This window comes from Garra rufa, chromosome 14, assembly GCF_049309525.1.
Source record: "Garra rufa chromosome 14, GarRuf1.0, whole genome shotgun sequence".
Classification (NCBI taxonomy): Eukaryota; Metazoa; Chordata; class Actinopteri; order Cypriniformes; family Cyprinidae; genus Garra; species Garra rufa.
In genome coordinates, this window is record NC_133374.1 from 16,085,363 (window position 1) to 16,103,352 (window position 17,990).

The following is a 17,990-nucleotide window of genomic DNA, read 5'->3' on the forward strand; positions in this document are numbered from 1 at the left end:
AATTTTTGCTACAAAATGAGGTGGAGAAATACCATGTAAGAGTGCAGAGCCGGCAAAAGCTATGAAAAGAGTGACACTTTACCTCACAGAGTACGAAGCAGCCTGCAGAAGTGACATGCATGGTTATTGTCACCACTAGAATTACCTACTGTAGCCCAAGGCACAGTAAACTCATTTAACCTCTTCCAAGGCCCATATTTACAAAATATAGACTTCTGGGAATCCATACTCTGGTGTCAAGGGACCAAGTCAATCATTTCGGATCCAAAAGCATCCAAAATGTTCTGGTGTTGCTACAGGAGGAGTACAGCGAGAAGTGCCTGGTACCTACAGTACAGTGACGTTCAGTGGTAGTAAAGCTCTTCTACAGGGATGTATGAGTGCTGAAGGTGTGAGGGAGCTGTGCTTTATCAATGCTGTCATGAATTTACACACTACTGTGTGATGTAATACAAAAAACTGAAACTGCAGATGCTACTCTCCCCTCATTCCCTGCATTACTGGGCATTTTTTCAGCATGACAATGAGGATATTTATTCTCCCAAGGTGAAAATCCTTCAGTGGACATGTATTTCACTCAGTATTAACACTCCTGAGCAGCTGTGGGGGATTCTGTAGAGACAAGCTAAGCAAAACTCCCCATTAAAGACCAGGGCATTTAAGGAGGTCGTCCTCCAGGAGTTAAACAGGACAGATGTGAAAATTTGCCATGAACTTGTACACTCAGTGCCAAGAAGGGTCAGAGCACTATACTTAATGTTCTGGAGGACATATTAAGTACTAGAATATTATACATTTGCTGAATTACATACAGGGTGTACTCATTTCTGCAATACATTTAAATATTGCCATCTTTCCATGAATTATATTAGTGATCATTAAGAAAATACATCTTTTATATATATTGAGAGGGGGTGTACTCATTTATGCTGTGCACTGTATATATATATATATATATATATATATATATATAAGTATCATTAAAAATGTAAATCCGTATATACTATAAGTACTGTTTATAGAAAAAATATATATCATTTTTGCATGGTATATTATTATAAGTATTATTCAAAATTGAAATAAATATAAATAAATAAAATAAAAAATGCTATAATTATTGTTAAAGGAAAAGCATACAGCAAGAAAATAAACATAACTTTTTTTAAATAATGAGATATATATGCAAGAAAATATAAGAAAAAAATTCAACAATTATTGTTTAAGAAAATAAATAAATATACATATAGTGAGAAAATAAATATTATAAAAAGTAATAAAATAACTCCATTACTCTAGATAAATTAATTTTCTTTGGTACTCAAAATGATGCCAGAGATGCTGTCCATAAAGTACTGCTTGTATTTGTATACACAAAAGAAATCAAAAAGCAACAGTCTAAACAGACAAGAGATGATATCTCCATCTAAAAAGCCTAAGTGATGACTGTCTTTAACCAAGATAAATTACAACTCAACAGAAGTACAATTTCTGCTCCATTATCTAAAGATGCGTGTTAAGCAGGCAGAGTAGATTATAGCTTACGGGGGCTTCTTTATAAAGTCTTCCTGTCTATCCCAGTGTTCAATTGCTATGCGCTCACTGGGCTAAGAGACTTCATGCCAACCTCTCATTATAGCAGTCTCACACAGCCATACAAGGATTCACACTTTGAAACACACACTGTGTCCTTGTGCCTTTAGAGAGACACACACACACACACACAAGCGGCTCTGTATAATCTATTGATTGAACTGTACCAAGAGGAGAACCAGACAGAATAAATGCATGAATACCTGATGGTCACATCCGCCTCCAACCCACTAACATTTCTCTGCAGAGCTCTGTTGAACGATAGGAGAGTGTTCTCTGGAGCGAGCTGAATGAGAGAAAAAGAGAAAACAGATATTATATACATTTATACAGTATATACTAATTTATTTAATTATTTTAGGTGAGCAAGTGGATTTGTTATCTTCAAGCATGATGTAACCAAAACAGAATGGAAATGGAAGTAAAATCCATTAAATGATTAAGAAATTAAAATGATATACAGACTAAAGTATTACATATTTAAACCCTATTGAGTTTAGAATGGAAAGATCTTCGTTAATCCAAATGTGAGAGTCTTCTCACCCTAAAGCTATGCAGCTATACCTCTTCCTCATTCTTTGGATATAAATCAATAACTCATCTCATGGAGGTTTCACTGAGTGCTTGAGGGCCAGACGCATGCACAATCTACAGCTCCTCTGTGGTTCATGCTTATGCAAAGGCATGCAAGCAGCAACTTGAGATCATGTGCACGCTGCAGATCTAAATGTACTAGTACATGTGACATCAATGCAAAATAAAGGAAGCTTCTTTTGAAGCACGAGAGAATGAGGAGTGGAATAAATTAGGATTTGTATGCATGTGTCTTTGGAGAGCCCTTATGGTTATGACTCTCTGGCTCTTAAAGCCATGGTGGTTGATACTACTCTTGTGATCTCCAACCAGCGCCTGCGGTGTTGTAAAGGCTTGTGTTTTCAACCCAAGTTTGGCTGTTACAGCTGTAGCTAGGAGTGGCTGAGAACAATTATTGTACGTTGTAAAAAAATGTTCACTAATAGGCTCGTCGAAATGTTACATAACACTACTGCTAACAAGCCACCAGTAAGAATGATGAGATGTTACTATTCATTTTCTTTCTCAATTATTTTTCTGTAGCCCTATTTAGAGGAGGAACAGCTTTTCCCAAAGGAAATTAGGTAAATTTGTGCTTCATATGTGATTTTAATACAAACCAAATAAACATCTGTTTGTTTTTATACAAACCCCACAAAATTAGAAAAAATATTTTTTGAACATTATATTCTGATAAAGCAAATCCCTTTTTTTTACTGAATAGATCTAAAAATAAATAAGTGTTCAAATATTTGTAATCTGTACACTTTTTTATATTATAATATAATTATTTTTCCAAATGTAATTACTATAATTATTTTTAAAGAATTTTATTTATATCAAATTTTATATTATAATTATTTTCCCAAATGTAAATATTTAGCCAAAAAAAGTATATAAAAAAATTCAAATATTAATATTATTATTATAAGTATTGTTCAAAATTTCTATATTTTAAAAAATATATAGCAAGAAAATAAATAATAATAAAAATATATATAAATGTAAAAAAATATATATATGTATATATAAACAATTACTATAATTATCATAAAGAATATATAAATATATAATTATTTTTCTAAATGTAAATTTAAAAAAAAAAATAAAATAATAATATATATATATATATATATATATATATATATATATATAAAATAGTCTAAACAGACAAGAGATTATATATTTATTTATATAAATACTATATTAAATATTATACATAGTTAAAATGTAGAAAAAATAAAGTCAAAACAGACAAGAGATGATATTTTTTCTTTTTTTACTAAATAGATCTAAAAAAAATAAGTGTTCAAATGTTTGTAATCTATACAATTTTTATTTGTAGAAGGCTCTTATGCTCATCACAGTTGCATTTATTTGATCAAAAATACAGAAAAAAATAGTATTTTTTTTATATTATTGCTATTTAAAATAACAGTTTTATATTTTAATATACTTTAAAATTTAATTTATTTCTGTGATGAAAAGCTGAACTTTCCATTACTTCAGTTTTCAGTGTCACAATGATCTTTCAGAAATCATTCTAATATTCTGATTTATTATCAATGTTGGAAACAGCTGTGCAGCTTAATATTTTTTGGAACCTGTGATACTTTTTTAGGATTCTTTGATGAATAAAAAGTTACTCATCAAAGAATGTTAACTTTATGTTAACTAATGTAGTAATGCCTAATTCTAACAGATGAATCTTATTGTAAAGTGTTACCTATACTTTATTATTAAACATATAATTTATCTAGTTCAGAAATGTAACACTGTACAAACACTGATTTTGACTACAGCTGTACAAAACCCTTTGCAATTTTTTATTTCTGTGCCACTATAAAACAGAAATAGCATGCACACATTAAAAGCGTATTTGCCATTTCACAACAGACCAATGATACACACGGGTGTATTGAAAACCCTTCATAACCACCAAACCTTGAACAACGCCTACACAGAGATTCTCAGTGGCTCTTTCCCGAGTTATATTTAGCTTTGACAAGCCAGGGAAAAGAAATATGAGAAAGATAAATGCAGGGGGAGAAAGAAAGAGAGAAAGATAGTGAGGGATGGAAAGACAGGGGAATGAGACAGAGGCACAGAGAGAGAGAGAGAGAGAGAGAGAGAGAGAGGACCAAACCGCCTCCAGCAGTCCTTGATGTAGCCTGAGTTAGATGTAGCATCTAGGGAAGACAGGAAGTGCACAGCACGATGTGGACAATTTGGCATCTCACCATTGGTGCTCCTTGATGGCCAATGATAGCGGGTGCTTCTTTGAGACTCCCACGCTCCATAATACAGGGTGAGGTGATTGACAGCGGAATAAAGTAGAGCGTGAGGAGAACACTCAGGTAGATGAGGAGAACCATCACCTGAAACCCTAGAGGACCAAAAACTTGGTTATATGAAGTTACAACTCAGGCACAGCTTCAAAAAAATGTCTTTAAGGATTAGTTCACTCCAGAATAAAAATTTCCCGATGATCTACAGTCAAAAACTGAGAAAAGAAAAGAAATTGAGAAAATATTTTTTTAAGGAAAACATTCCAGGATTTTTCTTCGTACAGTGGACTTAAATGGGAGCCGGTTTGAGGGTCCAAATTGCAGTTTCAATGCAGCTTCAAAGGGATCCCAGCTGATGAATAACGGTCTTATCTAGCGAAACGATTGGTCGTTTTCTAAAAAAAAAAAATACAAATGTATATACTTTTTAACCATAAATACTCATCTTGCACTAGCTCTGCGATGTGCAACTTCACACATTATGTAATCACATCGGAAAGGTTAGTTCTTCGCCTGTGTACTTTGATTCAAAAGGTTGGGTAGGGCCCTTATTCCCCAGCTGGGATCATGTAGACCCCTTTAAAGCTGCTTTGAAACTGCAATTTGGACCTTCAACCTACTGATCCCTATTGAAGTCCACTATATGGAGAAAAATCCTGGAATGTTTTCCTCAAAAGAAAGATATGAACATTCTGGATGACAGGGGTGAGTAAATGATCAGAAAATTCTAATTTTAGATTTTACAATATTACTGCTTTTAATGTATTTTTTCGAATCAAATAAATGCAGGCTTGGTGAGCATAAAAGACTTCTTTCAAAAACCTAATTGACCAAACGAAACATCTGAAACTTCTGAACGGTAGTTTAAGCTCAGTGTATGCCCCTGAGGAATGAAGAGAAAGTCTTCCGATTAACTAAATGAGATGAGCCAGTTAAATCTGTGCTTAGTTAAATCGGATGAGCTTGGGTAAACTGAAATGAGAAATCAATAGCAGTATATTAATTTTCCGCCCTAATGCTGTAACATGAAACACCAGCGCATTGAGCTAGCAGAGACAGCAATGTGTCTCTGTGTGACGACAGGAATGTATCGGGACAGAGGATTTCTCTGTGTATCCCTTTAATAATTAACATCTAGTTAATAATGATGACTAACGGAGAGACTGATCTTTAAGCGAGGAGGTGGATTCATCTTACTGGTTTTCTCTGCTCGCGCCACTTGTCCAGCCACCAGCCAGGCCAAAGCGGTAACTGCAGCTAAAGCGCCGATGTGAAGGAAAGGACCAGTAGCCTGAATATAAACAGAGACATTCATTGGCTCTAAATACACAAACATAGTAGGGATATAACAATATCAAAAGCTCACGATATGATAATAATCGCAATATGAAGTTTACGATACTATATTTAAAAAAAAAAAAAATTGGAAAAATTCAATATTTTGTACATTCTATCAAATGTACTTCTATCTAATTTACTTTGAGAGTTCAAAATTAAGACCTCCAACCCATGTTTTTAGCTAAGAAAACTTAAGTCAGAAAAAAGTCAGTGAATTGACTTGTACCTGAACTTTACCAGGGACTCAACCCTCTTTCTATTTGTGATATACTGTCTCAGTCTAAATTACATTCACACTGGTGTTTTAGGAAGCCAAACTAATTAGAATATAATATACAACATATATATATAATAACAACAATGACAGTAGCCATATATTGTAAAACAATTGCTCTGCAAAACAAATGAAAATGAATATTTCATAGGCATATTATTTGTGCTTTACACTACAGTTACAATTTATAATACAATATTTCTTTCCTAATTTCTACACTTGAAAGAGATAGCATGAATATGAACTGCAGTAAAGTTTCCCATTTAAACCGCTAACTGTCAGCAATTCATACTGCACTTTTAAAGGAGAAGTTCACTTCCAGAACAAAGACTTACAGATAATTTACTCACCCCCTTGTCATCCAAGATGTTCATGTCTTTCTTTCTTCAGTCATAAAGAACTTGTTTTTTGAAGAAAAACATTTCAGGATTTCTCTCCATATAGTGGACTTCTATGGTGCCCACAAGTTTGAACTTCCAAAATGCAGTTTAAATGCAGCTTCGAAAGGGCTCTAAACGATCCCAGGTAAGGAAAAAGGGTCTTATCGAGCGAAACGATCGGTTATTTTCTAAAAAATAAAAAAATAAATAAATTGAAAATGTATATACTTTTAACCTCAAAATGGTCATCTTGTCTAGCTCTGCGTGTACTCCGGTTATTCCGGTTCAAGACAGTTAGGGTAGGTCGACAAACTCCCATCTCATTTTCTCCTCCAACTTCAAAATTGTCCTACATCGCTGCAGAAGTACTGACCAAGTGTTTACAAGGGATTGTGTAAAGAAGATCAAACACCCTTTACAAAAAAAGCTAAAACAGCAATGTAGGGCGATTTTGAAGTTGAAGGAGATAATAAGATGGGAGTTTTTCAACATACCCTAACTGTCTTGAACCGGAATACACAGAGTACATGCAGAGCTAGACAAGATGAGCATTTGAGGTTAAAAAGTATACAATATTTTATTTATTTTTTGAAAATAACATTTTACTAGATAAGACCCTTCTTCTTCTGAAGCTGCATTTAAACTGCATTTTGGAAGTTCAAACACACGGGCACCATAGAAGTTCACTATATGGAGAGAAATCCTGAAATGTTTTCCTCAAAAAACATAAGTTCCTTACGACTGAAGAAAGAAAGACATAAACATCTTGGATGACAAGGAGGTGAGTAAATTATCTGTAAATTTTTGTTCTGGAAGTGGCCTTTAAGCTTTCATTTTGTCGGAAATGGCAATAGAGCTTTTATTTTGGCTTACAACAGGCTTACAAAAATGCGCCTCACTTCTAGTGAAATGTTGAAATCATCTGCTGCAAAAATATAGCATAACTGGTGGCCGTTGCATTCCCAAACGCACGCTAAACTCACAGTACATGCAATAAACAAGTTCACTAAATTCATTCGCTGTGAACGGAAATGGTCTGAGTTGTGGAAAACACCAGATCATGAGCTGACTGCCTCAACAATGTGACTTGATGAAGGGATCAAGCCATATTGCGCTAACGGTTTTAGTTTATTTGACAGATAATGTGTCAAAGCATAATGGCCCAAAACACAACTTTAAAGACCTTTTATGTTAGAATAAGAAGTTTAAATATATTTTAAAAACGACACTTTTTGCCCGGAAGATCTATCGTTTCATATCGTCATGTGACCACGATAATATCTAGACAGTTTTGTTATCACGATATCATGATACTGATAATTTCCTTACATTCCTAAAACATAGACATAGTAAGATAAATGTCTAGACAGTGGAGGGAGGCATAAAAACCCTTGAAATCAGACATGTAAAAGTGCATACCTGAAGAGAAATCCAAACTACATCCCATTCCTCTCCCCACATCTGAGTGACCCATATCACGCCAATTATTGTAGTGAGCAAAGCGACTGTCACACCAATCTAAAGAGAAAAAAACACAGACCACTTCATTCAGTTTCTCTTCATTTTACGCAATTCTACTTCACTTATTCTGCAAACTACACTGAAAATCCACAATGCTCCATTTCTGTTCTTGAACAAACAGGAAATACTACTTTAACTTAGCCTCAGGGCGTAACGAGGTGCTTGTGACACTGTGTCAAGGTTAATTTGGTTTGTCTCGCACAAACGGACAAGCTTTTCTTTTTCTATTCTGGGAAAAAAAAAACATTTCAGAGGTTGACGGGTACCTTGTGGAGCCAGTGGAGGTTTAACTGCTGCCCAACACCTACATGGCACAGGGCTAAAATCTGGAACAATAAAGACAAATATTACATGCAGTAAAACACTGGATGGGAGCAACTGTTCAGATGAAGAGATAATTGGGGTATGGAGCTAAAACAGAATAATTTTGAACCGTGACATGTACGCACATGTCTGACGAGACTTGTGGTTTTGAAGAGGTTTTAATATGCGGTATCACTGATACAACTCACCATTAAAAATGCAATATAGGTGAAACCAGCTGCCGTAGCGGCCAATATGGGAACGGTTCCATCACTCCACTCCCCTGAACGCTTATATAAAAACCTGTGGGAGCACAGTACCATAAAAAAAAAAAACATTAGCAAATTGTTAATTCAGCATTAGAATTCCTGGTTGTCTTATATACTCCATAATGGTCAGACTGCATTAAGGCCTAATCAAATAACCAAGCCTCTGAAAAACAAACAGAAGCTACTAATCTTTGCTTTGACTGGCTTCACAGTTCTCTTGCTTGCTCTTATGAGAGCTCAGGATTATATAAGTATGCTTTTCCCAATAAGGTGGATGACAGAGGCATCTGTTTTACAAAAAGCATCATCTGCCTAGTGTGTATCTTTGAAACAAAGGGAGATAAAACACATGAGACCATAGGGCACAGTATCAAGGTCAGTATTAGCTTTCTGCAACATCTAAACAGAATTGAACACTGGCTTTTGTTCTTATGTTGAATACTGTGCAGTAAATCCTGTATACTGCTTACTAGTTTATTAAAGCGGTTATTCCTCGATGTGTTGCAAACACCATGTTTGTTTGTCTGTTTGTTCACATACACTACCAGTCAAAAGTTTTTGAACAGTAAGATTTTTTTCTCTTCTGCTCACCAAGCCTGCATTTATTTGATCCAAAGTACAGCAAAAACAGTAACATTTTGAAATATTTTTGATATTTAAAATATATATTATTCCTCAACAAGTTGCAAATAGGAGTACACCATGTTTGTTCATACATGTTTAATTTATTTTATAGCATATTTAATTTATTATAAATAGCCAAAAATAAAAGTAAAATAAGATAAAACTTAAGAGTATTATTAAATAACTGAGTTGCATGAAAAGATTTTTAAACAGTCTCTTCTGCTCACCAAGCCTGCATTTATTTGATCCAAAGTACAGCAAAAACAGTAAAATTTTGAAATATTTTTACTATTCAAAATAACCGCTTTCTATTTGAAATATTTTAAAAAGTAATTTCTTCCTGTGATTTCAAAGCTGAATTTTAGCATTATTACTCATTTTTAGTCTAGTCACATGATCCTTCAGAAATCATCCTAATATTCTGATTTGCTGCTCAAAAAAAATAAAAAAACATTTATTATTATTATTATTATTATTATTATTATTATTATTATTATGTTGAAAATATCTGAGTAGGATTTTTTCAGGTTTTTTTGATGAATGAAAAGTTCAGAAAAACAGCATTTATCTGAAACATAATCTTCTGTAACATTATAAATGTCTTTATCATCACTTTTGATCAATTAAAAACATCCTTGCTAAATATTCATTTCTATAATTTCTTTCCCCCAAAAAACAGAAAAAAAAATACTGACTCCAAGCTTTTGAAAGGTATAGCACAAAAGCTTTTTTTTTTTTTGCTTTGAATCAAAAAAGACTTATTTAAAAAAACATTACAAATATTCCTGCTCAAAAACTTTGACTAGTAGTGTATGTAATTCTAATTTTCATTTATTTATAGATTTTAGTATCTTCTTTCTTTCTTTCATTTTTTTTGAATGACTGAATAGTAAGATTACAATTATGGTAGTGTGCTATTCGAAATTTAGCCATCGTCAAATCGATAAAGACTCAAAAACATTTAAGAAAAATCTTACTGAAACCAAACTTTTGAATCGTAGTGTATATAGCATATACTGCAGCAAAAGTATGTTGGTATGTTACTCTGAGCCTAGGATCAGAATGGAAAAAGGGGGGCGGGCAGATTATAGATCACTGCAATCACTCCTTCAGAATTGATTGGCTAAATGCATCTCAGTGGGTGGAGCCATATCAAGGGTTTGCCTGCTAGATGCATCCCCTGTCTGATCACAGATTCTACATGCACAGTCCCTCAGGGCAATAACTGGAGGTCGTTGTGAATCAACCTTGTCTTCTACAGTAACATCAAGGACTCATGTCCCTCCCCTGAGACTGCATGGGGGGAGGTGGAGGCAACATAAGGGAGGAGAGAATTGACATTGAAAAGAAAAAGAAAACAAGAGATGAAAGAATTAAAAAGATCAGGAGCAAATGACCTTGAGGGACAAAGCAAACAATGGCTTTCATTGTCACGTTGTTTTTAATGTCTTCAATCAGTTTCACAGAGCATGTGGCTCCAAGAAAATAGAAGGTACTGTAAAAACGGCAAAGCGTGACTTAATAGCTAAACCACAACTGAATGTAAATGGGGGTGTTTTAGTGAGCTTGTTAATATTATACAGGATTATGCAAATATATTATTAAAACAATATACAGTTGAGGTCAAAAGTTTACACCCCCTTTCAGAATCTGCATAATGTTAATTATTTGACCAAAATAAGAGGGATCATACAAAATGCATGCTATTGTTTATTTAGTACTGACCTGAATAAGATATTTATTTCATTTTCAAGATGTTTACATATAGTCCACAAAAGAAAATAATAGTTTATATTTATAAAAATGACCCCATTTAAAAGTTTACATCCCCTTGATTCTTAATACTGTACTCTTACCAGAATTTTTTTGCATCTCCGTTCTTTTCAAAAGTTTTCAGCCACATGCTCTTAATGCATCATTTTTCCTTCTGGAGCATCAGTGAGCATTTGAACCTTCTGTAATAGTTGCATATGAGTCCTTTAGTTGTCGCTGGAAAACCCAAAAATTTGTGGGACCTGAAGGATTGTTCTGAAGAAAACACAGCTGTGGATCATTTAAGTAACAACACAGTATTACGAATCAAGTGTATGTAAACTTTTGAACGGGGTCATTTTTATATAGCTATTATTTTCTCTTGTGGACCATATGTAAACATCTTTGATGTGAAATATCTTATTCAGGTCAGTGCTTAATAAACAATAACATGCATCCTTCTTATTTAGGTAAAATAATTAACATTTTGCAGATTCTGAAAGGTGGATGTAAACTTTTGACCTCAACTGTACATTATATATGTATATTTTACTTCTGTATTTCATGTGTACTACATACATACTTAGTACAGCAGGAACATTGCACTTGGTCCTAAATTCAGCCTCTTTTTCTTGTTTAATTTGACTCACAACTGACATTTTTACACAAACTTGATAATAAAACACTCCTTTTATGAATTAAGTGTTTTACATACTAAAAATAGTATGCAGTACACAGAATCTACTTCACAGTATGCTGTAAACTATTCTGAAAACTAGCCAAGAACAGTCCAGTCTATCTATTAAAATTACATGCAATCTGTTCTATCAGAGACCTTTCTATGAACTCTGGATTACTTTAAGCATAGGATTATGCCAAATGTGTTTTGGGAAAGCTCATGAGTTTCTTAGATGTATCTCTTCAGAGAAACAGAAATTTTGGAATCGTTGATGAAAGCGTGTGATTTTATGTGGCCTACTCACCAGTTAAACTCGCTGTAGTCATTGTGGGCCTCCCACCAGAAGTAAAACCACACCAGTAGCAAGGAGAAAGTGCAGAACAGAATGAAGGACCACAAACACTCCCACTGGAACAAAGAAATCAAAATAGGAGTTCAAATAAATCGCTTACATAATTTGTGTCTATCAGCATCAGTATTATTAAAAGGGTTGTGCCATCATGATTTAATACAGTCAGTCACTGTGACAAACTGTGCCAAAAGATAATCTCGAGAACAAATATTTCAAAATACTGTCAAAGCTGTTTAAAAATTGAGTGAAATTTAATGTAGAGTTTTCATACTGCCTCAGGACATGACCGTATACCCATATGAAACTCAGTTATTATGAATAGAGCTGTTTTAATTGCGAGATAGGCCTTCATCACAGATTCATTAGTGAAAGATTATTTCTGCTCTCTGCAGGGTACGTGAGAAAGCCTTTTTTGTTTCTTGAATTAAGCTCTCACTTTCTGAACTAAGACATTAAAAGAATGTATAAGAAAGTCAAACACTACATTTACTGAAAACCTACAAACATAAACAAATAGTTCACCCAAAATTTATAATATACTATAATCTACTCACCTTCAGGCTATCTAAAATGTAGATGAGTTTGTTTCTTCATCAGAACAGATTTTGAGAAATGTACTATAGCAATACATCACTCATTTACCAATGGGTCCACAGTGAATGGGTGCCGTCAGAATTAGAGTCCAAATAGCTGATAAAAACATCACAATAATCCACAAGGACAGGATTTATGTGGATTACTTGTACATTATTCTGACGTTTTATCAGCTGTCTGAACTCTCATCCTGACGGCACCCATTCACTGCAGAGGATCCATTAGTTAAAGAGTGAGTGATGCAATGCTCTGTTGAAGAAACAAGCTTCACTTTTGACTTGGATAGCCTGAGATGGAGTACATTTTTAGCAAATTTGGAAAGCTCATTTAAAACCATGTAACCCTAGTAGACAGCCAATGATATTTGTTCTCAGGTTCAAATGTTCCAGTGGATAAACTTGGCTTCGATTAGCATTTCCCACAAATAGAGAGTCAAGTATTCAAGAATATTTTCTTTGAGTTTCATTTTCAGCATATTACTGGCACTTCCCACACATTTTTGTTCTAAAATATACACTCCTGGCACAGGCAATCTCTTAACATTATGTACCATGAGTAATGGCCGCACATAAAATATCACCATTTATATGGCTCACAGACGACCAATAGCATTTTTTTTCTTTTTATAGTGCACTGGCACAAAATGAAATTGGGTTTGTAGTTTAATGAAATGGCTAGCAATTACATAAGCCATGAAAAAAACAAATAAAACATTTATTTCTTAATAAATTAATGTTGGAATACACTAATGTTACTATAATTTTCTAATAGTAATTTTTCTAAATGGGTTTCCTCTTTAATCTACCCTAGGGATTTAGTGTCAGTCCTGTATATGGCTGACAACTTCGTCTAATTCCTGCAAATGATTTGCTTGGAAAATACACTAAAAGTGGACACAATATTGCAAGTATAAATATACATACACACATACACATACACACATACATATGTGACCCTGGACCACAAAACCAGTCATAAGGTTAAATTTTACAAAACTGGGATGTATACATCAAACAAATAAGCTTTCTTTTGATCTATGGTTTGTTAGGATAGGACAATATTTGGCCGAGATACATCTATTTGAATATCTGGAATCTGAGGGTGCAAAAAAATCAAAACACTGAGAAAATCACCTTTAAAGTTCTCCAAATTAAGTTCTTAACAATGCATATTACTAATCAAAAATTACATTTTGATATATTTATAGTAGGAATTTTACAAAAAATCTTCATGGAACGTGATCTTTACTTAATTTCCTAATGATTTTTGGCATAAAAGAAAAATCAATAATTTTGACCCATTCAATGTATTTTTGGCTAAATATACCCCAGCGACTTAAGACTGGTTTTGTGGTCCAGGGTCACATATATACATACATTTATATATACACATCTGTTTATTTATATATACAGTCAAGCCCGATTTTATTCATACCCCTGGCAAATTCTGACTTAAAGTTACACAGGCTTCTCCCAAAAGATAATAAGACAATGTACAAGAGGCATCATTGTGGAAAAAAATATTTCTCAGCTTTTATTTACATTTGAACAAAAAGTGGCATGTCCAAAATTATTCATACCCTTTGCAAACTGTCACAGTCTATGGGAAAATCCAAAGTTCTATACCATTCCAAATAGTCCAAACTGTTCTAAAGCATCCTAATTATCCTGATTCATTGGGAACAGCTGTTTTAATCAACTCAACAACTTTTAATTATATATATATATATGTATATGTATATGTAAGGAATAATTGACGACGGGCTGTAGAATTCTTAGAAAATAATGCACACCCGAGGTGGTGATGCTGTCACGACGCGAAGCGGATGAGCTGCGTAAGAAATTAATCCTACTCACAATAGCGTTTTAAGGATAAAAACCGGATGAATGTCTTGAAATATATCATCTGATCGATGTCTTGAGGAGTGGTAACTGTAGTATAAGCGGAATAATTGACTTCGGGCCGTAGAATTCTGCTAAAATAATGCACACCCGAGGTGGTGATGCGGTCACCACACCTCAAGACATCGATCAGATGATATATTTCAAGACATTCATCCGGTTTTTATCCTTAAAACGCTATTGTGAGTAGGATTAATTTCTTACGCAGCTCATCCAACAGCTTCGTTGCTAGTTCCAAAACCTCATTTTAGACCTAGTAACGACGCTTGAGCCGTTGATAGCAAACTAATGCAGTTAATAATGAAGTTTAGACAGACCGACAGACAAGCAGACGGACGGCAAGAGAGGGGGGAGAGAGTTTAAGATCGTAAATTACCTCTCTCAAGTCTGTGTGTCTCTCAAAGGTGACTGGCAGCATCGTCTCTACTGACAGTGAAACTTTAAGTTCATTTTCTTCAAGACCACGCCGTTGTTACCTCGCGTGAGAACTGTCATGTCGTTTTTAAGTTGTTTATCGTCAGAGATGCACTAACAACATTAGCGCGAATGCTAACGTGAGTGCTAACTGTATGAGTGTGTGTCTGTGAGTGAGAGAGAGCGAGAGAAATAGAGTATGTGCTTTCCGTACATAAAACATAATATTGTGGAAAAAACATGGACATAATCTGTCGTTTTTATCCTGTTATTTACTGTATTTATTAGTTTGGCCAGTGTCATTGTAGCTTTTGGTTATTTTGCTGTTTTGGGCTATAAGGACCTTTGAAATAACTGAAATCGTGTGGCGAAGTGATATGTAAGGAATAATTGACGACGGGCTGTAGAATTCTTAGAAAATAATGCACACCCGAGGTGGTGATGCGGTCACGACGCGAAGCGGAGTGGCCGTTACACCTCGGGTGTGCATTATTTTCGTAGAATTCTACGGCCTGTCGTCAATTATTCCACTTATAGACCTTTTTCCTGAGTAAACGATGAGCGCCGCAATTACGAATTCTAACGTCAGATTGAATGCTTTTCTGTTCCGGTTTCCATAGGAACCCATTCAAATAGTCCATCTGTTTTTAATATAACTAACGTCCGCTGCTTCGTGTCATCTACACACTCATTAAAGTGAGGCACTGACAAATGACGGTCATTGCGACATTGCCAAGTGATGGCGCTATGGAGCCATGTGCTTTTTAAAAACATTTTAATAGGTTTAACATTAGTTTATTAGCTCGGAATATACCCTAATTTGACTAGAAACAATGCAGACCGGAAATGCAAAGCATTCTTTCAGTTAAGAGTCGGACTTACTTCCGTGTTCAGGAAAAAGGTCTATACTACAGTTACCACACCTCAAGACATCGATCAAATGATATATTTCAAGACATTCGTCCCGTTTTTATCCTTAAAACGCTATTGTGAGTAGGATTAATTTCTTACGCAGCTCATTCAACAGCTTTGTTGCTAGTTCCAAAACGTCATTTTAGAACTAGTAACGACGCTTGGGCTGTTAATAGCAAAATAATGGCGTTAATAATGAAGTTTAGACAGACCGACAGACAAGCAGACAGACGGAAAGAGTGAGGGAGAGAAAGTGTATGACTTTACCTCTCTCACGTCTGTGTCTCTCAAGGGTGACTGGCAGCATCGTCTCTACTAACAGTTAAACTTTAAGTTCATTTTCTTCAAGACCACGCCGTTGTTACCTCGCGTGTGAGAACTGTCATGTCGTTTTTACGTTGTTAATCGTCAGAGCAGCGCTAACAACATTAGCGCGAATGCTAACGCGAGTGCAAACTGTAACGTTATGTGTGTGCGTCTGTGAGAGAGGGCGAGAGAAATAGAGTTTGTGCTTTCCGTACATAATAAAACGTAATATATTGTGGAAAAAACATGGAAATAATCTGTCGTTTTTATCCTGATGTTTACTGTATTTATTAGTTCGGCCAGTGTCATTGTGGGTTTTAGTTATTTTGCTGTTTTGGGCTGTAAGGACCTTTTTTAATAACTGAAATCGTATGGCGAAATGATATAGACATGCACTGCGGTCTAAAGCTGCCTGGAACTACTACGTTCGCCGTGCGTTTCCCTGAATATAATGCACGCCTCTAGAACGTTCGTCAGCCAATCAGATTCAAGCATTCAACGGCCCTGTAGTAGCCTGACAAGCCAAACCCACATAAATGTAGGGTCTGGGCACTCTCCATAGACAGAGCTCAACCAGAGGGGTGGGATAAACGGTTGTCTTTCAAACTCCCTCTCCACGCAATAGGATAGCGCTACAACCAATCAGAGCAACGAAGAAGCCCACCGACTCGTGATTGGCCCGGTCGATTTTGGATTCTTATGCTGCGTCCCAATTCGCCTACTTATACTACGCCCTAAAAGTATGTACTCTTTTTGTGAAGAAAAAGTACATACTTTTGAGTATGTAGCAGAATAGTAGGCGAGTTTTGGGACATACTACTTCGTCATAACTGCTTTTTTAACGGACGCTCTGTTGCTTAATCCTGTCACTGTTTAAACTGCCCTGTCAATCATCACAGTTAACATTTGGTTAACATTATCTACATTTCGTTTAATTTAATTTCCTACCGTATTAGAGAGAAATGAAGAGGCACGTTCTTTCAGAAGTCTTTCATGCCGAGAACTCTTCTGCTCGTGTTTGCATAATTATGCATTTAAACGTTAATGACCAAACCTATCATTATAAAAGTTCATAATGTTGCTGCACATGAAATATAACGAGGGTAACATTTAAAAAATATATTTTTTATCAGGTTACACACTGATTATTTATCACTCAAACCCCTTTCTCTATCTGTCCGTTGGTCGCGCATATCCTCCATGTTTGTAGTTTTTTAACACTTTTTATGCGTGTTTGTAGTTCTAATCGAATCCTCGTTCACGGCGCAGTGTGTTGTGGGCAATATTAGCCGTTAGAGTGTGCATTGATCCGCACTTCGAATTCTGAGGTTAAGTAGTAGACCATCCGGGAATCTTTGGAACACTTTTTCAAACATACTACGATTTGGGACATACTAATTCTATTTTCGAATACTATTTAGGACGGATAGTATGCGAATTGGGACGCAGCATTAGAAATCTCAAGTGAACGGAGAGTAACTAGACTGCCCTTGGAAGCAAATGTAATTTGCTGCCGCTAGGGGCGCGTCTAGATTCTAGGCTAGCCCTGTAGTATAAATATATATAGACCTTTTTCCTGAGTAAACGATGAGCGCCGCCATTACGAATTCTAACGTCAGATTGAATGCTTTTCTGTTCCGGTTTCCATAGGAACCCATTTAAATAGCCTCCATCTGTTTTTGATGTAGCTACCTTCCGCTGCTTCATGTCATCTACACACTCATTAAAGTGAGGCACTGACAAATGACGGTCATGGCGACATTGCCAAGTGATGGCGCTATGGAGCCATGTGCTTTTTAAAAACATTTTAATAGGTTTAACATTAGTTTATTAGCTCGGAATATACCCTAATTTGACTAGAAACAATGCAGACCGGAAATGCAAAGCATTCTTTCAGTTAAGAGTCGGACTTACTTCCGT

The 17,990-nt window shown here is 35.2% G+C and overlaps 1 protein-coding gene across 4 annotated transcripts in view; it reads right to left on the reverse strand.

The window, feature by feature from the left end:
* gdpd5b (glycerophosphodiester phosphodiesterase domain containing 5b) overlaps positions 1–17,990 on the reverse strand; it is a 72,175-nt gene that overhangs the window by 19,822 nt on the left and 34,363 nt on the right. For all 4 annotated transcript variants that reach the window (XR_012338622.1, XR_012338621.1, XM_073818488.1 and 1 more), the window contains exons 3-9: positions 11,896–11,999; positions 8,477–8,570; positions 8,231–8,290; positions 7,863–7,961; positions 5,649–5,742; positions 4,404–4,549; positions 1,794–1,876 (exon numbers count right to left, since the gene is read on the reverse strand). Coding sequence is in view for 2 of the 4 variants with exons in the window: in XM_073818488.1 (XP_073674589.1) it covers positions 1,794–1,876; positions 4,404–4,549; positions 5,649–5,742; positions 7,863–7,961; positions 8,231–8,290; positions 8,477–8,570; positions 11,896–11,999 (680 nt within the window). In the remaining 2 variants the exon portion in view is untranslated. The remainder of the gene's footprint in view (positions 1–1,793; positions 1,877–4,403; positions 4,550–5,648; positions 5,743–7,862; positions 7,962–8,230; positions 8,291–8,476; positions 8,571–11,895; positions 12,000–17,990) is intronic.